The 25924-nt window shown below is 30.4% G+C and overlaps 2 protein-coding genes across 3 annotated transcripts; both read right to left on the reverse strand.

Annotated features, from left to right (window-relative positions):
* Positions 1-9: 9 nt before the first annotated feature.
* On the reverse strand, positions 10-7990 carry LOC119604346. The gene is made up of 9 exons (XM_037956920.1): positions 7776-7990; positions 7444-7711; positions 7201-7351; positions 6409-7145; positions 5903-6350; positions 2083-2369; positions 1320-1470; positions 524-1254; positions 10-462 (listed from the first exon to the last, which is right to left on the reverse strand). The coding sequence occupies exons 1-9, from the start codon at positions 7784-7786 to the stop codon at positions 10-12; spliced, it is 3237 nt and encodes a 1078-aa protein (XP_037812848.1). The 5' UTR covers positions 7787-7990.
* Positions 7991-11066: 3076 nt separating this feature from the next.
* Positions 11067-23351, reverse strand: LOC119604353 (esterase B1-like). Of its 2 annotated transcripts, XM_037956931.1 has the most exons (5): positions 23124-23349; positions 22632-22899; positions 12718-13036; positions 12503-12653; positions 11067-12437 (listed from the first exon to the last, which is right to left on the reverse strand). In XM_037956931.1, the coding sequence occupies exons 2-5, from the start codon at positions 22676-22678 to the stop codon at positions 11233-11235; spliced, it is 1722 nt and encodes a 573-aa protein (XP_037812859.1). In that variant the 5' UTR covers positions 22679-22899; positions 23124-23349; the 3' UTR covers positions 11067-11232. The 2 variants fall into 2 exon arrangements, with proteins under 2 accessions (XP_037812859.1, XP_037812858.1); XM_037956930.1 differs by having other exon boundaries at positions 22632-23351.
* Positions 23352-25924: the final 2573 nt, after the last annotated feature.

Below are 25924 nucleotides of genomic sequence, written 5' to 3' on the forward strand. Positions count from 1 at the left end.
GACAATTAACTAAAATAATTTATTTGCTTCATACAATGAATCCCATACAACAAATTTCTCCTTTTCGGGTATAATTTCAAAACTTAAATCATCGCTAATATTTAAAGCTAAATTAGCCTCATTGTAAGCCAAGGGTAACCAGGTTAAATCCTTAGTAGACTCACAATTAGGATTGGAAGTTTTAGCGAAGCTTGTGCAGATATCAATCATTCTTTCAATGGTCTTATATTCCTTGCTAGATTTATCCAATTTCCAGGCATAGAAACCATACCATAAATATGAAACATCATCAGCATGAGCCACACCGGTTTTCAGGTCATCACCACAGAAACGTTTGCGATGATGATTAAAAGTGGGCGAATCGAAGGCGAAACGATAAAGGTAAGTGGGAGCTTTGGCATAGGCAAGGCGTGAAAGTAAAGAACGATGAAAACCATGCCAGAAAGCTTTAAAGCCATAAAACTTTAACACAGAAAATAATGCATATTACAAAGTGAATAATTAAGTTTCATGTCATACTTACATCTAAAAATTCCTCCATACATTCATTACTGGGAGTTTTGTCACCAAAATGTATCCTTAACAAACGTTGGGCCTTTATTAAAGATTGCTCTTTATCATCTTCCCTCACCTCTACGGGCAACATTCTTTCCAAATCATGATTAATGGCATTCATAGCTTGTGGAAACATTTTTAATTTGGGATACATTAAGTAGCCCTCATTAGAGGTACCGCCTATCATTATGGGTATATCATTACCCCAGGCCGATTTTAACATTTCACGCGGTTCTTGTGGTATAACACAATCCTCCCCCACATAACTTTCAATGCAAGGACCAAAAGTAAACATAATACCATTACGTTTTTCTTGATCAGTTAATATATCGTGTTGAACCAATTTCTGGGGCTCTAGTTTTTTCAGAAACTCGACAACATCGATATCATTATTTTCACCCTCATAACCGTGAAATTTAGCCAAACGATAGGCATGATCTTTTTGAGGTGTATTAGCCCAACTATTTAGCATTGAACCCGACATACATATAGCCTTGTGCAAGAGACCTTTGGTCTGAGGTGTAGCAGTCAAAAAATGAGTAGAAGCACCACCGGCACTTACACCAAATACGGTAACGTTGTCTGGATCACCATTGAAATGTTTAATATATTGCTTAACCCATTTTAAGGCTAAAATTTGATCTTTTAAACCAGCATTACCAGGTATTTGAAGGGCGGGATCTTCGATGCTAAGAAAACCTGAAAATATAGAAGGGTATTAGTATCTGGAATACCTATTGATAATGTAATTGTTATAAATTTACCCAGTGAACACAGTCTATAATTAAAAGTAACCAGTACTATATCTTCTTTCATAAAATAATCGGGACTGTAAAGATTTTTTGTACCCTCGCCAGTGGCAAAACCGCCACCATATATCCACACCATAACGGGAAGAGGTTTTTCGGTATTAAGCTATGAAGAAAGAAAAAGTTCTTTAAGCAACTCAGAATTCCATGATTTCTAAGTGAAGAAATAAAAAATCTAAACTATGAGATGAGGGTTTATTAATTTTGTAATCCGTGTGTAATGTATCGATATATTGCTGATACATCTTTCTCAGGGATGAATATAACATTGACTAGCTCATAGAGTAGTCAATACTCTAGTTCGCGGACTAGATAGTCTACCACAGACTAGTTCATAGACTGGTCAATAGACAAGCCAATAGTCCAGTCAATAAACTAGTCCATAGGCTAGACCAGTCCATGTGATATTCTCAAGACTAATTTATAGAAAAGTCTAAAGGTGGTTTTTCTTCGGTAAAAATTTTACAAAAATTGGAAGTCGTATAAGTCCGTCCATCTGATCATAGAAGATAACATAAGTAGAGTAATGACATTTTCCCGAAATACTTTCACTTGATCATAAAACGAAGACAACTACAAATTTGAATGGAATGTTTTTGTTTTTGATAGATTGAACATGTAAATAATTTTGAACCTAAATTTATGGAAATCGTTGAAACGTTTTAAATACTAACTTATATAACTTTTTAATATAATAATATTCAAAACTATTACTCACCTTTTTAGCATAAACATTTAAGTATAGACAATCTTCTGATCCCATTATCTCGCCCGTTAAAGAACTCTTCTGCATAGGTCTGACATCAAATTCAAAACAATCCCTTACCCCAGTCCATCGTTTAGCCGGTAGTGGTGCCTTAAATCTTAAATCACCTACAGGTGGCTGACCATAAGGTATACCCTCAAAATTGAAGTATTCTTCATCATAAATTGTTTTTCTCACACAGCCTCTAAGCTGACCCACGGGTAAAGCAATTTCTTGATATTTTATACTGGAAAACATATATTTAACAAACATTATTTAATTAACTATAAATAGTTATCTGTATATATAAAACTTACTCGTCGCCTTCCATGTCTGCTCACAAGTTGTTGTCTCTTTTAGCTTAAGCAACCAACTAATCAAATTCAATTTGTTTTAAAATTTTGCCAGTTTAAGTTTTACTTGACTTGACATTTAAATTGTATTATTTTCTCTTAATTAAATATTAAACATAAGTTTTTTATGCTCTTTTTTTATTATAATGCTTAAACTGAAGAGCTTTTAATTATTTGTTTATATTTATTTTTAATAGAAGTGTTTGTCTTATCATAGTGGAAAAGTAAAAAAACAAATAACTAAGAATGTAATCATTTGACATCATATCAAGTAGACTGATTAATAATCACATCGAATATAACTTCACCTACAAGAACACTTTCATGTTCAGTTCTCCCCAATGAATATATTTATATTCACATTTCCAATAGCTCCAGCTACGTGTTCTTATTTATGATAATGTTAATATTTTCATATATTTTAGGATATATACATTTATTAATTCCTGCAAATTTTTATTCGACTCGAAACACCGTCAATATTATCACATATCTATTAAAGAACTAAATATAATTTTCATGCTGCAAAGGTTGATTATTATTTTTTTTTGTACGATTAAGATTGTCATTAAGCGAAAACATGACTAGCAAAAATTATTTAAAAAAATAAATAATTTTATATACATATTTATCAAGATTGCACATCGACATAATGTGAATATTAGAGTAAAAACACGTTCACACGTTCAGATGTTTTACATTTTAACGAAATTGTTATCGTTAAATTATTATTCCCAGCAGTTCGGAACTCTCTAACCTACCACTTACGGTTACCCCTAGCAACCGACTGTCCTACGAGGAAATCAATCGTCACCTTATCGGTTACGAAGAAACAGACAAGTGTTTTTTAAGTGTCCCTTTTCTCGCTTACAAAGAGGACATTAAAGTGACGATTATCTTCACCCTCTTTCACAAAGAGTACATTCGTAACGAAAGACGAATTAGAGCCAACCAGGTGGTTAGACGTTAGTAGAAATCACTGTCTTTTTCGAATGTTGAACTGCAGGGTTTTTATACCCTACACTATTTAAGAGTGAAGGAGATTATGCATTACAGCTTAAAATATATCAAACTGAGTGATTTATTTAAAAACAAGTAAGAGTGTTAAATTCGGCTGTGCCGAATATCATATACCCATCATCAAATAGTATGCCGTAAAAGGAATGCTCCCCTTTAAACATCAGGGTGATATTTGTAATATACCTTAAATCAATTATTGACCGAGCTCTTTTGAATTAACAAAATATTTGTTTTTAACAAGTAAGAGTGTTATATTCGGCTATGCCGAATCTTTTATACCCACCATCAAATCACTGCCATATAAATAAACTTATATTTTGAATATTTTATTATATGTCGATATTAATTAGAACATCAGGGAAATATTTGTAAGAGGTCCATGAATGGGGGTTTAACTATTGACAGTGCTCTTTCGAATTAAATATATTAATTTATATAGGTAGTAGGGTTATTTATACATACATATATGGACCAATTCTCATAAAACTCGGTAGGAATATTTCAGTTCCTTATTTATTTCAAATTTCATCTTTAAGCCAGTAATGAGCATTAAAGTCATTTTCTTGAAGGGACCTTATACGGGGTTAGGTTTAATTATGGACCGACCCTCATAAAATATGGTAGAGAGATTTTAGCATAAAATTAGTTTATGTCGAGTTGCATTGCGGTATTCGTATTTTTCGCCTTGTAGTAATTTTCTGAGAGGTAATTTATATGGGGAGGGGTTGTAATGGACTGATCCTCATAAAAATTGGTAAAGCGATTTTGTACTCGCATTTTTAACCCAGTAATGAGCGTTAAAGTAATTTTCTGATGGGGACCTTAAATGGAGGGTAGGGTCAATTATGGACCGATCACCACAAAATTTGATAGAGAGATTTTGGCTCGTATAAATTTTACTTATGTGAAATTTCATCGCTATACTCGTATTTGTAAGCCAGTAATGAGCGTTAAAGTAATTTTTTTGTGGGGACCTTATATGGGGGGTAGGGTCAATTATGGACCGATACGCATAAAATTTGGTGGAAAGGTTTTGGCTCGTATAAGACATACTTAAGAATCTTATATCAAATTGCATAAATGTATACTTATTTGTAAGCCACCAACATCTTTTTTGATGGTGGGTATAAAAAAATAAGTTATAGAGGGGCGAAGCCTACCATATAATGCCCTACATCAAAATAAAATGTGATTTAGTTTTCATAATAAACTATTTAAGTTAATTTGTATCATGCCTCTTTTGCAGGATTTTTATAGGAACTGAAGTATTTGGTCCAAGCCCCCATATAAAGTCATCTTAAAAATCTTACTTTAACATTTACAACTGGCCATATTTGATTATATCCTCCATTAACTAAAATCTTTCTACTAAATTTTATCGGTTGAACAGATTTGGTTAGCATTTCATTCAAGTTCCCATATAAGGAAAGTATTTGACCCTAGCCTCCAAATAAGGTTCCCTAAAAAAAGTTACTTTAACTCTTATAACTGTTTATATTTCATCCTAGGATCGGTTCATAACTGATCATGTAATGTGTTCTTCATAAATTGACTTAAACCTTCACGACAGACTTCAAAATACCAGCATATCGATGAAATTAGCAGGTTTGGGGTGTAATGATTACATAAAGTAATTCATTATATGGTCAATTACAATTAGCTGTAATGTGTAATTGTGCAATAACCTATTACAATTACTTGTAATTGAAATTTTTGTCAAATGCAATTACTTGTAATTGTAATTGCAGTTTACCAAATACAATTAATAGTATTTGTTATTTAGGTATGTAATACGAATTACAAATGCAAGTAATTGTAATTGCAAATTCTTTAATTACAAGTAATTGTAATTGCAAACTCTTTAATTGCAAGTAATAGGTTATTGCTCAATTACACATTACAAATAATTGTAATAGGCAAAACTTAAATTATAATTACAAGTAATTATAATTGGAAAAGTTTTAATTACAATTTCTTCAAATGTAATTATAATTGAAAATTTAATCATTACCCCCAAGCCTGGAAATTAGAGATAAAAATTTTTTAAAGGAACAAAAATTTCTCTACGATATTCAATAAGGATAGATGTAACATGAAAAAAATCTATTAAATGTCCTCTATCGGTGTATGTTTTAGTAATTTTAAGACATTGAAGTATTTTAAAGACAACTTTGTAATGATTATTAAAGCTTCATAAAGTTTTATATACCAGAGATATATTTTATAGGTTTAACTTGAGCATTTTTACTGAGAATATTTTATTTTGAAAAATTTTTTTTTTTGGTTATATAACATACAAATATATGTTTTAATAATATATCTAAGTTCCATTTAGTTTTATGCTAATAAGCATTTTTCTAATATTTGTTCTACATTATTTTACTTCTGCAACATTGCATCCCATCATACGTTCATGACTCAAACACTGTAAACACTTTCCCATACTTTTAGCTTTTCCAATTCCGGCAAATCAATCAAATCTAATTCCCTGCCAATATTCAAACATTTAATATCGTCTACACTACACACAGGCAACCAATTGCGTTCCTTTAATACCTCTTTCGTTTGGCCACAATTGGGATTTGCATTGATGGCAAACGACGACCAAATATCAATCAAGCGTTGAATGGTTTTATATTCAGCCGTCTCTGGGGATAATTTCCAAGAGAAATTACCATAAAATAAATATGAGTGATCGTCTACATGGGCTACGCCACGCATTTGTTGGCCGCAATATTTGATGCGTTGATGATTGAAGTCAGGTGAATCGAAATCAAAACGATATAAATAAGTGGGTGCTTTTCCAGCGAGAATACGAACTTTAAGTGAGCGTAAAATTGGATGCCAGAAAACTTTGTGGGAGGCATACTAAAGGAGTAGAAAAATTATTAGGTAATGAACAGATTTTTTTTTTATATTTACTTACATCACAATAGTTAATAACATTTTCCATGGCAGCTTTTTTCTCACCAAAATGTGCAGTTTTAACTTTCGCACCCAATTGCTGTTGCACATCTAGAGAATATTTCTTTTTTAAGGGAAATGGTAGTAAATGTTGAGGATTTTCCTCTAATTCGGTTAAAATATAAGGTGTCATATGTACACGTGGAAACATGAGCAGACCCTCGAAAGAGGTTCCGCCCATTAATACTGGAATTTCATGACCCCATGAATTGTGCACAATATCCTCTGGATGTTGATTTATAATACACATATCATCTACATAGGGTTCTATACAGGGTCCAAAGTTAAAGAAACAATCATTCAGATTTTCTTCCTTATTCAGTAAATAAGGTTTCATTAGTTCTTCGGCTGGTAATTTTTGTAAATAAGCACAAATTTGTTGTTCATCTTCAGCTGGTCCCTCATAACCACAAGCCTTAGCCAAGCGTAGTGGCAGTTTATCCAGAGGATTAAAAGCCCAGGGACATAGCAAAGTACCAGACATTAGTATAGCTTTGTGAAATAATCCTTTAGCTAAGGGACAACACATTAAATAATGCACCGAAGCCGAACCAGCACTTTCTCCGAAAAGTGTAATATTTTCAATATTTCCATTGAAACGGGAAATATTTTCCTTTAGCCATTTCAAGGCCAGCAGCTGATCTTTCAGACCTGTATTACCGGGTATTTTCAAATCAGGATCTTTAAAGGATATAAAACCTAAAAACAGAATGTTTAAAATTATATTTATTTCAAAGTTTTCTTCCACTCTTACCCAAAGCACCCAAACGATAGCCTAGTGTTATAAATATCACATCTTTCTTCATAAAATAATCGGGACCATGAAGATCTCTGCTGGGATCACCTTTCTCAAAAGCACCACCAAAGAGAAATACTATAACCGGCAAAGGTTTCGAAGAGTTTAGCTAGAAAACCAAAAATTCCAAAGTTCTCTTAAATAAAATTTCTCTTTAATTCTAACTCTTCGAAACAACAAAAAAAAGAGATGAACACAAACCTGTTTTGCATAGATATTCACATATAAACAATCTTCACTTCCTTCTATTTGATTATTAAATGGATTTTTTTGCATTGGCTTACATGGTTTTTGCGTACAATCCAAAATCTCCGACCAGGGTTTTTTAGGTTGGGGCGGACGAAAACGTAACTCACCCACTGGTACTTCAGCAAATGGTATGCGTTCAAATGAATAATATAAATCATCGTAAACGCCCTTACACTCATGACCCCTGACGGGGCCCAAAGTGGTGTTGATTACTAGGTTGCTAATGCACACACAATTAAATTCTATTGATTTATTTTTATTTTATGAATAAAAATTATATTTACCTGCTGTCCATTTTTTTTTTATTAGAAATAAAAATATTTTTTTTTTTCTAAAAATTGTTTATGAAATAATTAATAATTTTATTGTAAAATTTTTCAGCGTAACTTTTTCTCAATGCGTTTTGTGTTGACAATTGTATTCGTAAGAATGAATAAATTGAGTTTGTTTTGCATTTTAGATATTTAGATATATTCATACTTGCTGCAGTTAGTATAGACGATAAAAAGAAATACAATAATAATTACAACAAAAATTTAAACCACATATTATTACTCAATTTTCTCTTTGGTTGCTTTTGTACTGCAATCGACAAGATTTGAATGGTTTACTCTTTCGAATAGACTAGGAGTTGCCGGATTTCAAAATTAAGTTGCAAGAATAGAAATTTTTGTAAATAAAAAAAAAAAAAATAAGAAAATTTTTTTCGGTCATGACCGAAAGTTGTCACCCTACTTATAAATTAAATTAAATTTTGTGTCAAGTAACCCAACTCAAAAAATCGATTTAAATGAAATTTGCACCAAGATTAGTACTATTGGATAGTAGCCATACACAAATTTTCAGCTCTATCGGTCAAGAGCTGCAGGACTAAGAGGGGGTTAAAGTTGGACATTTTGACCATACAGGGTTTTATTCAAATGAATGTAACTTTTCACCTATTGGTCCTACCAAAAATTGTCTAAAAGAGTTCAGATAGCTATGTCTTCATTATTTCCAAAATATATATATATTTTTTTTAACAAAGAACTTTTTTTCAAAAAACTCTTTTTTTTTGCTCAGAAGAAAGCTTATACGGTTTCCTTTAATGGTTTTATAGTACCACAATGGGATGCCAGTGGGATATCGATAAAAAAAAGATTTTTTTTATTTAATGAATAAGATTTTTTTCAATATTTGGCATAAAATTTTCCCCAATTTTATTCAAAATGGACGTTGTTGTTTTTTTTCGCTCAAAGGAAAGCTTAGAATATATCCTTAAAGAGCTTTGTGGTTACGCTTTCAATGAAGAAACAGCTATCTGAACTCCTTTGGACAATTTTTGCTAGGACCAATAGGTGAATAAAACCCTTTATGACCAAAATGTCCAACTTTGACCCTATCTAAGTCTGGCAGTTCTTGTCGAATAAATCTTGACGGGAAGACATCGATTTTAAAAGTTGGGTCACTTGACACGAAATTGCCCATATTGTAAAGGCTTTATTTGGAGCAAAAAGTAAGTTAGTTAGTTAGTTAGTTAGTTAGTTAGTTAGTTAGTTAGTTAGTTAGTTAGTTAGTTAGTTAGTTAGTTAGTTAGTAGTTAGTTAGTTAGTAGTTAGTTAGTTAGTTAGTTAGTTAGTTAGTTAGTTAGTTAGTTAGTTAGTTAGTTAGTTAGTTAGTTAGTTAGTTAGTTAGTTAGTTAGTTAGTTAGTTAGTTAGTTAGTAGTTAGTTAGTTAGTTAGTTAGTTAGTTAGTAGTTAGTTAGTTAGTTAGTTAGTTAGTTAGTTAGTTAGTTAGTTAGTTAGTTAGTTAGTTAGTTAGTTAGTTAGTTAGTTAGTTAGTTAGTTAGTTAGTTAGTTAGTTAGTTAGTTAGTTAGTTAGTTAGTTAGTTAGTTAGTTAGTTAGTTAGTTAGTTAGTTAGTTAGTTAGTTAGTTAGTTAGTTAGTTAGTTAGTTAGTAGTTAGTTAGTTAGTTAGTTAGTTAGTTAGTTAGTTAGTTAGTTAGTTAGTTAGTTAGTTAGTTAGTTAGTTAGTTAGTTAGTTAGTTAGTTAGTTAGTTAGTTAGTTAGTTAGTTAGTTAGTTAGTTAGTTAGTTAGTTAGTTAGTTAGTTAGTTAGTTAGTTAGTTAGTTAGTTAGTTAGTTAGTTAGTTAGTTAGTTAGTTAGTTAGTTAGTTAGTTAGTTAGTTAGTTAGTTAGTTAGTTAGTTAGTAGTTAGTTAGTTAGTAGTTAGTTAGTAGTTAGTTAGTTAGTTAGTTAGTTAGTTAGTTAGTTAGTTAGTTAGTTAGTTAGTAGTTAGTTAGTTAGTTAGTTAGTTAGTTAGTTAGTTAGTTAGTTAGTTAGTTAGTTAGTTAGTTAGTTAGTTAGTTAGTTGTGTACACTTTTATGCACTTATCCCACTCGTTTAATCTGGCAGCTCTGTAGTTATCAATATACGTCATTATTTCCCATTATACATTCTAGCTTTTATTTACTGGTTCTCGTTTTGTTTTCTTTTTTATTTAATATAAACAAATACTTTCTTCGTCTTTGTTTTCATTTATCCATTTCGTAAACATAAGCAGCTGATTATTTTAAAATTTGAATACTATAATTTTTTGCAGAGAGAGTATTTATTATCGTATAAAAAATATAAAATCAATTCTCTCAAATTTGTTTTTTTTTCTTTCCTCTATTACAGAACGCAATCAGACCTACATGTGTAAATATATATGTGAACATGTTGTTCATTCTTTGGCTCATTCTCTTTCGTAGTTCAACGATAAATGTTTTTACTTAACATTACTTAACAAATTGCAGACAGACATTTTGATAAATTCAAAAACACTTGCGGATACGTTTCCGCCATATCTAATTTAAAATATAACCACAACTCTGACTGAAAGTTTAGTAAGCATTTCTAAACCCCTAGTTATCGCAAAGATAAACGGTTGGTTAAAATAATTAATATATGTTAACATTTCGATTAAAAATAACCAGATTTTTAACAAAAAAAAAAAAAAAAAAAAAAAATGATTTTGTGAAATTAACTGATACTGCGTTATACCACGTATTATTAATACAAGTAATACTTATTTAATTTCATTTAAAAACTTTTAAAAACTTAATTTATAAAAATATTATAAACATGAATAGATCAATAAGTCTTTATGATAGTTAAATGTCTAAGGTTTTTGTAATGTCTAAGAAAAAGCATTGTGAAGCAATGATAAGCAATGATAAATTAGGGATTCGTATTAAGCGATGTTATATATAAATATTTCGAATGAAGTAATCTATATGTTTATCATCTACTCATATTCAGATGGTTGGTATATATTTATGTAAGTTGTGGCTTGAACTCATAAAACTTAAAACATTTGTTATAAGTGCAAAAAATGATTAATATCACTTTGCATTAAAAATAACCATAATTTGTAATACAAATGGCATTTAAAACAAATAGTTTTATATTTAATTGCTGTAATTAAAAATATACCAATAGTACAAATTGTTTATTCAAATTTTTTTATTGGTCTATAAATATAAAAAAAATCATTTATTAACAATAAAAATCAATAACCAAGTTAATAAAAAACAACTACATATTAAACAATTTATTTATGTTCATAATTTTAACCATTAATTTGTATTTATTTAATTCTAGGAATTTTGTTCCACTCCACAGATTTATACTTAAACTAAAAAAAATTTTGTTTATTTACTATCACATCATTGGCAAGTTTTAAACTGGTTTCAAAAACAAAGAAAAATCCTTTATACTTTTTAATATAAAGATTCCTTTGTATAGAAACTATTCCAGATTTGTAGATTACGATGCATAGGCAAGTCCTTGAACTCTAGCTCATCACTTATATTTAAAATCTTAATGGGTTTTTGTAAATCTGTATCATGACCAACTGGTTGCCAAGAAACTGTTTGAATTTCTTTACAATTGGGATTGGAGTTTAAGGCAAAATTATACCATATGCCTATGAGACGTTGTATAGATTTAAATTCTGCTGAGGTGACGGGCAATTTCTCAGCTACTACATTGTAGAATAAATAGGAAATATCGTCACCATGCGAAACACCCCGCACAGATTTGCCACAATTTAAAACGCGAAAATGATTGAAAAAATCTGAATCAAAATCGAAAACATAACAATAGGTAGGTACTTGGGTAGCATAGGCTGATCTAGCTTTAATAGTTCTAAACATGGCATGCCAAAATGTTCTATAACTCATAAGATCCATATATTCAAATAAGGTTTCCTTAACACTGGGTGATTTGCTGCCAAAATAGGTTTGTTTTAGTTTGGAGGCCATGACCTTGAGTTCTTCGTTTGTATGTTTGGGTATGATGTCATCAGGTAGCAGATTAATACAGTCCGTTAGGTCATTTACCAGAAAATTCGATCTCGTTATCGTGGCATAATAAAACAGTCCCTCAAATGACGTACCACCCACAATTAGTGGTATTTCATTACTCCAGGCACTGGGCAATAAATCCTTAAAAGGTTTATTTGTTATACAGGTGTCTGTCATATAAGGTTCCACTACTGGTGTAAATGCAAATAATATATTATCAAATCTTTCCTGACGACTTAACATTACTGTATCCCTGCAAGCCAATTTTTTGGCATCTTGTTTGGCTAAAAAGCGAAAAACCTCTTTGTCGTTATTGTTGCCTTTATAGCCTATATTACAGGCCAGTTTATAGCCCCAATCTAGAGGAGGCGTATTGGCCCAACCGCATATCGCCGCACCAGATTGTAAAATGGCCTTATGGAACAGACCCTTGGCTTGGGGTGTCAGCATTAATATATGGGTAGAAGCTGCTCCGGCACTTTCACCAAATAGTGTTACATTATTGGGATCACCATTAAAGTATTCAATATTTTGTTGAACCCATTTCAATGCCATAATTTGGTCTTTAAGGCCAGCATTGCCAGGTACTTGTAGATCGGGGTCATTTAAACTAAGAAAACCTAGAATTTTTAAATAAAAATGTATAAATTAAATTAAGTTTAAAATTATAACAATATCAAATTACCCAAAGCTCCCAAACGATATGCCACTGTTACTAGTATAACATCCTTTTGCATAAAATAATCTGGCGAATAGATTTCTCGACTAGCTTCACCTATTTGAAAGCCACCGCCATATATCCAAACCATAACGGGTAAAGGTTTTTCAGAACAAAGCTTTTATATAAAAAAATACTACTTAATAGAAAAAATTTTAAGAAAATTCATCAAAACAAAATACCTTTTTAGCATAGACATTTAAATATAGACAATCTTCTGACCCAAGAGTAATCCTTTTAATGAAATCCTTTTGCACTGGCTTTGATTTGTAGTACAAACAATCTAGCACATCGTCCCACGGCTCTGGCGGAAGTGGTGCTCGAAATCTTAATTCTCCTATGGGTGGTTTAGCATATGGAATTCCCTCAAATGCATAATAAGAACCAAATGCTTCATAAGCATTTTTGCGCTTCATACCCCGAACTTTACCATAGTATGTATCAATGGTTTCAAATTCACTGGTGGCCAAACGTCTTTCTTCGATTTTGAAAGATAAAAGTCTAAGAAAATAAGAACAATGAAGTTAGAAATATAATCAATACATAATTGACCTATTAAAGCTCTAATCGTCAGAAAGTAGTCAAAATCACTTCCTGAGTCGTTTAAGACATGTCTGTAAAGGTCATCAAGGTAGGGTTCAAAATTTTTAAGATTTTATGAAAATTTTTAATTACCTACGAAATTTTAAAAATCGGTTCGTGATTTCATAAAAAATTTACTTTTAATTTCTTAGAAAAAACTTGGTAAAGATTTGTGCTTACACAACAACTTTTCAATGAGTGCTACATACCGAATACATTACTATTAAGTACTGTCGTAATGACTTATATACAATCATTGTCTATAATTGACATCAATCGGGGTAGGGTTACCGACAAATTCCACATGAATGTCGGTAGCAAGATTAAAGTTCGTAGTACAGTTTCTTATGTCGAATTTCATAACCGTATTTCATAACTCGTATTTTTAAACCAGCAATGATCGTTTAAGCAATTTTCTGAAGGGGACCTTATATTGGGGTTAGGGTCAATTATGGACCGATCCACATACAATTCAGTAGAGAAATTGTGGCTCGCGAGGAACTTACTTGTGTCAAATTTTATCGCTATAATCCTATTTTTTAAACAGTAATGAGCGTTAAAGTAATTTTCTGAAGGGGACCTTGTATGGGCGGTAGGGCCAATTATGGACCGATATTCACTAATTTTGGCTCTCATAAAACTTATGTGTTACAAATTTCGTCATTATATTCATATTTTTAAGCCATGGACGGACGGACAGATAGACAGATAGACAGACAGACAGATATAGATAAATCGATTCAGAAAATGCTTCTAAGCCGATTGGTATACTTTAGGATGGATATAGGAACAATATTATTGTGCGTTTCCAACATCCGCACAAACCCAAACTCCCAACTAAAGTGGTGTAGGGTATAATAAGTATTGGTGAGATCTTGGCCTTGTCCGATGCAGTACGCTCTCTGGAATACGCTTCAGAACAAGACATACGAAAATGGGTTGTCAAGTTCTCGTACTCAAAAATCGAGCAGTTCATCTGATGCGGAATCTATACTTTCAAAATTTTTTTAATTTCTTCACTTAGATCACAATATTTTTGTATAATAATTATAAATAAAAATTTATATATTTTTAATTGCAAATCCGTCACGTTTGACTGAAGTTACTATTTCATTTAGTTGTTAATAATTAAAAAAAAATCAAAGTCATTATTGCAACAAAATATTGTAAACAAATATGAATAGTTTTTTTCACGCTAGACATTTTACATTCTCTAGATAATAATTTACTACAATAACTTATTAATTACTGTTATATTGTTTACTGTAATAGATATACAAAATAATAAAGAAACAATTATATATACATATTTACTATTGGAAATGAAAAAAGTGTTAATTTAGAATACAGGAATACTTTAAGTATAATATACTGTTTCTCTACCTGTCATGAATGAAATTTTAGATATTCGTGTACCGTTTAGTTTATAAATTAAAGTGTTATTTAAATAGAAGAAGAGATTTCAGTTCTATGCATCACATACATACGTACTTAGAGTGTAGTACACGTCATTAAGATTTTACTAAAAAGTAGGATTATTTTTATACCCTCCACCACCATCAGTGGTGATATGGTGTCATTCTGCGTGTAACACCAAGAAATATTCATCTGAGACCCAACAAAGTATATATATTCTGGGTCCTTATCAAATTCTGAGTCGATTTAGCTATGTCCGTCTGTCTGTGTAAAACACGCTCACGATAAAATAAAGCAATAGAATTTGACCAAATTCACCCAAAATGTTCTTGACTTTCCGAAATTGTTTGGTATTGAAAATGGGCAAAATCGGTTCACACCGGGAAAAGTTATGAATCAAAATTTAAAACAACCTCGAAAAAATAAGCATTTTTTACACATTCTTCCCGAAAATCACCTAAACGCACATTACTTATAACCAAATATTGATATCCATACATTTAGCAAAATCACTGCTCTTATATACATAAATTACACTATAAAATTGTTTTACGATCGGTCCATATTTGGTCATAGCTCTCATACTAGGTCCTCTCCAGAAAATCACTTAAATGCACAATGATATCGATACAGAATTTTGAAATTTTGTCTTTATATACATAATTGGTCATAGCTCCCATACAAGGTCCTTTTAGGAAAATCTCTTAAGCGCACATTACTCATTACCAAATAAAGATATTGATACAAAATTTGGCACAAATATTGGTTTTGTATAGAAAAATTCAATTTCAAGATTTTTTCATGATTGGTTCATAACATGGGTGCGATCGGTCCCATACAAGGTTCCCTTCAGAAAAACACTTAAACACACATTACTTATTACTAAATTACAATATAGATACAAAATTTTACTGAAATATAGCTTTTATGTACAGAAATTTTGCTTAAAGAATTTTTTACGATCAGTCTATAATTTTTCATATCTACCATACTAGGTCCTGCCCCTAAAAGCGCTTTAACCGTATTTAACTAGCTGCATAAGTATTTTGAAAATCCTTAAATCTTTCACACACATGTATACATGCAAATTACTAAATATCGCTAAGCGCTATAAAAATATAAAGAAAATGGCGTTTGTAATGTTCAATAAATATTGCAATTGTTATATATATAAGCTGTTTAAATCTTGGGATTTTTCTATTTAAGACATGAGTTAACTTATTTCTACAAATATTTGATCATTTCGAAAAGTATTAATATAAAAGTATCTGGTGGAGGTTATTTAAGATTCGGCTCAGCCGAATATAGCACTCTAACTCGTTTTTTTCTTAAAATACTGATATAATTTTGCAAATTGTCATAATTGCTGCGATAAGCTTGGTTTTATTTTGTTAATGCAGCAATATTTTATCAAATCTCGTACCATTTACTGAATGGCATGTAATCTATACTTAAAGGTCAAAGGTTTGACTTATGCTCTTGTAAAGTTTAGTTTTTACAAAAAAATTAAAAAAATAATTTTAAAATATTTTTCAATGAAATAAAAATCGTTTTTGTTGTAGAAAATATCGAAAAATCTGGCACGCCTGGATGATAGGTATATGTATGAGATTTTTCAGATTTTTATTTTCATTTTAAATCAAAGTGCTGACGTCAATTACAAATATTTCTTTAAATGTTATTTTCACAATTGTTCAAAGAAATAACCTTTGACTTCTTCTTCAATGAAGATTACCTAAGTGACATTATCGAAAATGTTAGTAGAGCTCAGCAGTTAAAATCCAGTTAATCTGAAATTTTTTATGTTTATTAAACTAATTAAAACCACCATGCATAAAAAAGCGATAAGATTAACAATTCCCATAAACTGTCAAGTCCAATGACAGAACAAAATTTAAATTTTTGTTTGATAAAGAAACCAAATAAATATTTATGGGTAAAAAAGGAAAGAGATTAATAATGCAACTGCTTAATTAACCATTAAATTGTGGTTATTTTAATAATACTACTTACAGTTTTAAATAGCATTTGAATGCAGCAGATGAAAATTAACATACATATGTACGTTATCTTTCTTTAGTAAAGACACATTTGTCATTTATTTTACACTAAAACATCTAGCTCTCAGTGCAACCTTTAATTCTTCAGCATAAATTATTTTATTTCACAAGACATTCAAATAATTAGTTTAATTAATGGACAATATAACAATACTTAGAATGCAAATTTCTTTTTTGAAATGTAGTAAAAATAACTTATATACATTAGTACACTAACACATAGTTGAATGGCATAGAAGCAAAGGTGTTAATCGCCATGTTTTAATACCCTTCACCTGTATGGGTAGGGTATTTAATATGAACTTGTATTCCGTTTTCAATATATTTTTGAGACCTGAATTCTCATAGAAGTATAGATCTAGAGGTATCTTTCTGCCCGCCTGTATATAGGCATGTCAGATGAAATAATTTTTCTGCTGATATGAATGACTAACTAACTAACCAACTAATCAACCAACTAACCAACCAACTAACAACCAACTACTAACTAACTAACTAACTAACTAACTAACTAACTACTAACTAACTAACTAACTAACTAACTAACTAACTAACTAACTAACTAACTAACTAACTACTAACTAACTAACTAACTAACTAACTACTAACTACTAACTAACTAACTAACTAACTAACTAACTAACTAACTAACTAACTAACTAACTAACTAACTAACTAACTAACTAACTAACTAACTAACTAACTACTACTAACTAACTAACTAACTAACTAACTAACTAACTAACTAACTAACTAACTAACTAACTAACTAACTACTAACTAACTAACTAACTAACTAACTACCTAACTAACTAACTAACTAACTAACTAACTAACTAACTAACTAACTAACTAACTAACTAACTAACTAACTAACTAACTAACTAACTAACTAACTAACTAACTAACTAACTAACTAACTAACTAACTAACTAACTAACTAACTAACTAACTAACTAACTAACTAACTAACTAACTACTAACTAACTAACTAACTAACGACTAACTACTAACTAACTAACTAACTAACTAACTAACTAACTAACTACTAACTACTAACTAACTAACTAACTAACTAACTAACTAACTAACTAACTAACTAACTAACTAACTAACTAACTAACTAACTAACTAACTACTAACTAACTAACTAACTACTAACTAACTAACTAACTAACTAACTAACTAACTAACTAACTAACTACTAACTAACTAACTAACTAACTAACTAACTAACTAACTAACTAACTAACTAACTAACTAACTAACTAACTAACTAACTAACTAACTAACTAACTACTAACTAACTAACTAACTAACTAACTAACTAACTAACTAACTAACTAACTAACTACTAACTAACTAACTAACTACTAACTAACTAACTAACTAACTAACTAACTAACTAACTAACTAACTAACTAACTAACTAACTAACTAACTAACTAACTAACTACTAACTAACTAACTAACTAACTAACTAACTAACTAACTAACTAACTAACTAACTAACTAACTAACTAACTAACTAACGAACTAACTACTAACTAACTAACTAACTAACTAACTAACTAACTAACTAACTAACTAACTACTAACTAACCTAACTAACTAACTAACTACTAACTAACTAACTAACTACTAACTAACTAACTAACTAACTAACTAACTAACTAACTAACTAACTAACTAACTAACTAACTAACTAACTAACTAACGACTAACTAACTAACTAACTACTAACTAAGACTAACTAACTAACTAACTAAACTAACTACTAACTAACTAACTAACTAACTAACTAACTAACTAACTAACTAACTAACTAACTAACCACTAACTAATAACTATCTGTCCATCAATTTAATTTGTATCTGCCTGTCCTATTCCCCATAGGTCTCTTCCATAAAATCAATTTTCCATCAAAGAATTCTAAATATTTTAAATACAATGAATGTAGTTATAAGGTCAAGCCCGACTACTTAGGAATACTGGGAATCATTGAGTTTTCTTAAGTAATTAAGAAGCAGATAGCTTGCTTTGCTTCTAAACGTTCAATGAAAATTTAATGTCAAACATGTATCTTCTCTTAGAGTGTTTGGCATTCGCCTCTAACATGTCATTTAAAAATTTTATTTTTTATTTAAACTTCCCAACAAATTCATATTATTCTAATTAATGCTTAAATGCGGTAATTTAAGCTAAAAAGTAGAATAAAAATGTTGTAATTAGAATGTATAATAAAAAAAGTCGTAAAACGTAGCGTTTGCTTTTAATAAAAGTGACAATATTTAGAAGATATTTATTTTTTTTTTTGTTTAGCGTTAATAGACGTACATATATAATTAATATAAACATTTGTTTAAATTGTGAAACATTGCACTTTGTTTATATAATGGGAATTGTTGATAATATGTAGTATATAAAATAATTTGATATAACACAAAAAGATAAATTGTTTTATTTTTGCAATAAAAAAACTTGTTCGTATAATTAATTATTTCTATTATTTTTTTTTTTCTTGGCAATCATATGAAAGTGTTAAAAAAACAATAATTTTTTGCAAAAAGTCGAGCCTCTTACTGAATATTTGTATAAACTCATCTGCTGTTGTGAAGTAAGGGCCTTTAATTTTGAAAATTTTAACTGATTAAATAAATATAAAAGAAACTTGCAGAAAATATTGTTTTAATCTCTCTATAACATATGGAAGTAAAATCCATTCAACATAACTATAACTGTAAAATATTGCCAACAAATTCTACAGAACTCAGCCCACAATGTCCAAAGTTTAAGTTTCATACAAATTAACAAAGTATTTAGCCTATTGTTCCAATTACAATACAAATTACTTATTCACAATATGTATTTAATTGTTAGATTATTAAATCTTTTTAAACATTTGCCTTCTTTGTAACTTTACTGATCCAGTTAAATAATAAATATTTTTATTAACTGATAATAACCCTTATCAATTAAAAAAGAGTATAATTTGTCTTATCGCAAAATATAAGCAAATTCTTAAAAACAGTATTATTTAAATAATTCAAAAATTTTCTAATTACAAAAATAAGTACAGTTTTTTATTTAGTTTTCTTTGTTGTTGTTTAATAATAATAAATAATATTTATTTCAAATAAAAAGAATATTATCATCAAGTTATTATAAACTTTGTTATTTTTATACCCTACAACACTATAGTGGGGAGGATATTATGCGTTTGTACTGATGTTTGTAACATCCAAAAATATTGGTCCTACAACCAATACCAATTGGGTTAGAATTACTTTCTGAGTCGATTTAGCTATGTCCGTCTGTCTGTCTTTGTGTCCATGTAAACTTTGTGTGCACTCTACAGGTAGCAATGTTTGAGATAATTTGATGAAATTTGGAACGTGCACTTCTTTTAGAAGAATGCTATTGAAAATAGTTGAAATCGGTCCATTATTTCCCCTAGCCCGGACCACCCGAATAGGGCTTTTGCCCTCATAATTATGTTAAATGATCTACTATCTCTACAAAATTGGCAAAACTTAATATTATATAAGTCTTAATAATTTTAACGATTGTCGTTAAGATCGGACATTATTTGACCCTAGCTCCCATACTAAGTCCCCTTCAGAAAATGATATGAACGTCCACAATTCACTTATAATCACTTGCATCACGATGAAATTTGGCACAAATAAGTTTTATATTAAAATAAATGCCGACAATAAATTTTTTAAGGATCGGACCCATTTTTGCCATAGCCCCCATACAACCGGACCTTCCGATTTGGGCCTTTTAGCTCATAACTAGGTCAAATATACTACTATCTCCCCAAAAATTGCCAGAACTAAGTTTGACATAATCCTAAATATCACTGTCAATCTTAGTAATGATCGGGCCTCATTTGACCCTGGCCCCCATACTAAGTCCCCTTCAGAAAATTATTTGAACGTCCACAATTCACTTATAATCACTTGTATCACGATGAAATTTGACACAAATAAATTGTATATAAAAATAAATCCCGACAATAAATTTTATAAGGATCGGACCAATTTTTACCATAGCCCCCATTCAACCGTACCGACCGATTTGGGCCTTTTAACTCATAACAACGACAAATATACTACTTTCTTTCCAAAAATCTATATAATTAAGTTTAATATAATTATAAATAACAATGTCGATTTTCGTAATGATCGGTCCTCATTAGACCCTAGCCCCTATACAAAGTACCCTTTTGAAAATTACTTGAATGCCCACAACTCACTTATAAGTTTTATATAAACATAATTCCCAACAATAAATTTTATGAGGATCGGCTCAATTTCTGCCCTATGCCAGGAACTTCCGATTTGGGCCTTTAGCTGTGTCCGTCTTTGACAGCTCGCAATTTTCAATATAATTTGTTAAAATTTGTCGCATACTCTTCTCTGGATCCAATGACGAAGACTCTTGAATATTATTGAAATCGGTCTTTTATTTCTCCGAGTCAGCGTACAACCGAAATGAACAGACATTATTTGGAACCTATGTAAGATTCAACACAAATACTTTAATATTGAAAATGAATGATATTTAATATTCGCAATTGGTGTAGGGTATCATATGGTCGGCCACGCCTGACTATAGTTTCTTACTTGTTACATTTTGTAGAGAGATTTTGGTTTCTATAGAACTAGTTTGTGTTGATTTTCATCACTATAGTTTTCAGCCAGTTATGACTCTTAAAGTCGCTTTCTAAAGGGGACTGGTTATAAATGAGTTTGAGTCAATTATACGCCGATAGTAGCCGATATTTATTACAAATATATTGTGAAATTAATTTACATCTAATTTCAAAGCTATAAATTATCTGTAAAACCTACTTTTTTGATTTCATCATATAATTTATATACCACTATAGGTGTTGGTAAATATTTATATATGTTCGTCTGTCTCTGTATCCTTGTAAACTTTGTGTGCACTCTAGACAATTTTTAAGATAATTTGGTGAATTTAATATTTATTGAAACAAGTAAGAAATTATAGTCGGGCGACACCGACTAACTAATACCCTACCCTAATACCCTAGTTTTCATAATAAAGCATTTAAGTTGAATTGTACCTTGCCTCAGATATACTGAAGCCATTTATTTTTGAATAAAATTATGGACATTTAAGTCATATTTTGAAGGGGGCTTTGTATAGGGCTAGGGTCAAATGAGGCCCTATTATTATAAAATTAATCTGGATCATCAATGCTAGTATATAACTTAGTATTGCAGCGTTTTGTCAAGATACGAGTATATTACACATATTTATGAACATAAAAGCCCTATTCGGGGGGGTTCAGTTGTATTGGGGCTAAGTGAAATAATGGAAATAATAGGCTTCGTCTCTGGTAAAATAGAAGATCATGTATCAAATTTCATTGAATTATCTTCAATATTACGACCTGTTGTTTGATTACAAGGTTTACAAGCCCTATTCGGGGTTTCAGTTGTATGGGGGCTAGGTGAAATAATGGATCGATCTTAACTATTTTCAATAGGCTTCGTCTCTGGGACAATAGAAGATCATGTACCAAATTTCATTGAATTTTAATTTAATATCTTCAAAATTGCGACCTGTAGTTTGATTAAAAGGTTTACATGGACTGACGGACGGATACATGGAAGGACAGACAGACAGACAGACAGACGGACAGACAGACAGACAGACAGACAGACAGACAGACAGACAGACAGACAGACAGACAGACAGACGGACAGACAGACGGACAGACAGACAGACAGACAGACAGACAGACAGACAGACATACAGACAGGCAGACGGACTGACGGGCGGACATAGCTAAATCGACTCAGAAAATTATTTTAAGCTATAAGTATACTTTAAGATGGGTATAGTCCAGAGCAGGACTTTAATTATTTTAAAATTTTAAATATTTGTTTCATGATTTACAAGAACAGTTCGTTTATTATACATAGTCTCTATATAACGAAATTATAGAGAAAATTCAATAATTTACAAATAATATTTAATTTCACACATTATTGACTTACTTGCCCAATAACTTGAATAAATCCAAAACACCTACGTTCATTTCCATTTTGATAAAATTTTTCTTAAGAAATTGCTTTTGATAAAAGTAATAAAATATATAATTGTAAATAAAATGTTTCCAACAGTTTATATATTTTTATATTTCATAAGAATAATTTTTTTGTTTATTTATTTTTTCAAAATTTATATTCACTGTTTATATTTATTTTTGGTAAATTTTCATTTCTAACATAAACACAACTTTATGGTAAACCGGCTAAAAATCGACTGTTTTCATTTAAAGTAAAATTTTTTTCTATTTAAAAAAAAAAATCCATATTCTACACATGAATTGCTTATATTTTTGTAATTATATAGATTTTTTTTCATATCAATATAAACACTATTAATTTTTTGCAGTACAATGTGTTAATGAATATTTTCCCTTTTTAGAATTTTTTTTATTTTATTATTATTTATGAAATTTGTTGTTAAATTTTCAGCAACATTACTTGCAAATCTAAGTTTCTTTTACAAACTGTTATAAATTTTTTACAAATTTTAGTTAAATATAACTAAAGTGATAGTTTAAGAGTCGCGTTTATTTAGGATCACTAGGGCAAATAAATACTAATACTGCCAGCAAATGAATAATTTGTTGTTGGGAAAAGACTCGTATAAATATATAAAACCTAACAAAGCGCGCTATTATATTAAACTAAATAAAATCCAGCCAGATGCGTGTATTCCACATATAAATACGACTGAATTTGAGTAAAAATATTTGTTCTGTCCGCAGTACTCACTTGTAGAAGTGAGTATTACTGATAACAACGCGGGCCTAGAATAAATTGAACGAGTTATAATTATGTACTGTTGTGCAATGTTTAAATTATTGTGTCAGTTTAGTATATAATTTTATATATTTTTTTGTTGCCTTTTGTTTTTTTATTATTTTGTTTACAGTATTAAAATCACATTGTTTATAAATGTTTATAAACATACATTAAGCGAAATTATAAACATTAAGGAAAATAAAATTTTTAAGAAAACGAAGGTGTCATCTAGTGAAAAGCGGCAAGAGCATCCATATTTTGTGAAGTCTTTAACAGAAGATACACAAACATATGATAAAACAAGTTAGAGTGCTATATTCGGCTGAGCCGAATCCTAAATACCCTCCACCAGCAACTTTTGTATTAATACATTTCTAATTAATAAAATATTTGTAGAAAAAAGTTTTCTCATGTCTTAAATAGGAAAATCCCAAGATTTAAACAGCCTAAATCTACTACAATTCCAAGATTTATTGAACATTAGAAACGCCACTTTCATTTAAATTTTAAATAGAGCCCTAAGATGTGCTTTAGCGATATCTCGTATTTGCATGTATGCATGTGTGTGAAAGATTTAAGGATTTTAAAAATACATACATATATATAATTTTGTTCTACACAAATTGATAATGCAAATAGTTAAATACGGTTAAAGCGCTTTTAGGGGCAGGACCTAGTATGAGAGATATGACCAAACATAGACCGATCGTGAAAATTTTTGGAAATAGCATTAAGTGCTTTTTGCATTACAAAATAGTATTTATGAACAAAAATAGTATTTATTTATATCATTATTTGGTAATGAGTTATGTGCCTTTAAGTGTTTTTCTGAAAGGGACCTTGTATGGGAGCTATGATCAATTATGGATCGATAGGAAAACAATTTCACAGTAATATTTCTCTGTATATGAGCAATATTTTTGTCAAACTTTATATGGATATCTTAATTTAGTAATGAGTTATGTGCGTTTAAGTGATTTTCGGGAGGGGACCTTGTATGGGAGCTATGACGAGTTATGGACCGATCGGAAAAAAATTATCTGTAATATTTCTGTGCATATGAGTAATATTTGTACCATATGGGTATCTTAATTACGTAATGAGTTATGCGCGTTTAAGTGATTTTCGGGAGGGGACCTTGTATGGGAGCTATGACCAATTATGGACCGATCGAAAAAAATTTTCACAGTAATATTTCTGTGCATATGAGTAATACTTGTGCCAAATTTTATATTGATATGGATATCTGAATTTAGTAATGAGTTATGCGCGTTTAAGTGATTTTCGGGAGGGGACCGATCGGAAAAAAATTTCACAACAAAATTTCTGTGCATATGAGTAATATTTGTACCAAATTTTATATGGATATCTGAATTTAGTAATGAGTTAAGCGCGTTTAAGTGATTTTCGGGAGGGGACATTGTATGGGAGCTATGACCAATTATGGACCGATCGGAAAAAAATTTCACAGTAATATTTCTATGCATATGGGCAATACTTATACCAAATTTTATATGGACATCTTAATTTAGTTATGAGTTAAGCGCGTTTAAGTGATTTTCGGGAGGGGACCTTGTATGGGAGCTATGACCAATTATGGACCGATCGGAAAAAAATTTCACAGTAATATTTCTATGCATATGGGCAATACTTGTACCAAATTTTATATGGATATCTTAATTTAGTACTGAGTTATGCGCGTTTAAGTGATTTTCGGGAGGGGACCTTGTATGGGAGCTATGATCAATTATGGACCGATCGGAAAAAAATTTCACAACAATATTTCTGTGCATATGAGTAATATTTGTACCAAATTATTTATGGATATCTTAATTTAGTTATGAGTTAAGCGCGTTTAAGTGATTTTCGGGAGGGGACCTTGTATGGGAGCTATGACCAATTATGGACCGATATATTTCTTCAGTTATATTTCTATGCATATGGGCAATACCTATACCAAATTTTATTTGGATATCTTAATTTAGTAATGAGTTATGCGCGTTTAAGTGATTTTCGGGAGGGGACCTTGTATGGGAGCTATGTCCAATTATGGGCCGATCCAAAAAATTTTTCCTCTGAAAGAATTCTATTGACATAAGATTTTAATTTGTAAAATTTTGTGAAGATATCGACATTGTGGCGGAAGTTATTAACAAAAAACCCATTTTCCGGGAATATGTACTTTTGTATGGGAGGTATATGAAATTGTGGACCGATTCTGGCAATTTTCAGCAGGGATCTAGATCTTGTGCAGGAACGAATGTATGGTGATTTTCATGGAATTATCTTGCATAGTTTTCGAGAAAACTACATCAGAATGTGTAAAAAATGCTTATTTTTTTCCGAGGTTGTTTTAAATTTTGATTCATAACTTCTCCCGGTGTGAACCGATTTTGCCCATTTGCAATACCAAACAACTTAGGAAAATGAAGAACATTTTGGGTGAATTTGGTTAAGCTCTATTGCTTCGTTTTATC

The sequence above is a fragment of the Lucilia sericata genome, unplaced genomic scaffold, assembly GCF_015586225.1.
Source record: "Lucilia sericata isolate MDLA Ls3-8-SP2 unplaced genomic scaffold, ASM1558622v1 Contig000384F_arrow, whole genome shotgun sequence".
Lineage (NCBI taxonomy): Eukaryota > Metazoa > Arthropoda > Insecta > Diptera > Calliphoridae > Lucilia > Lucilia sericata.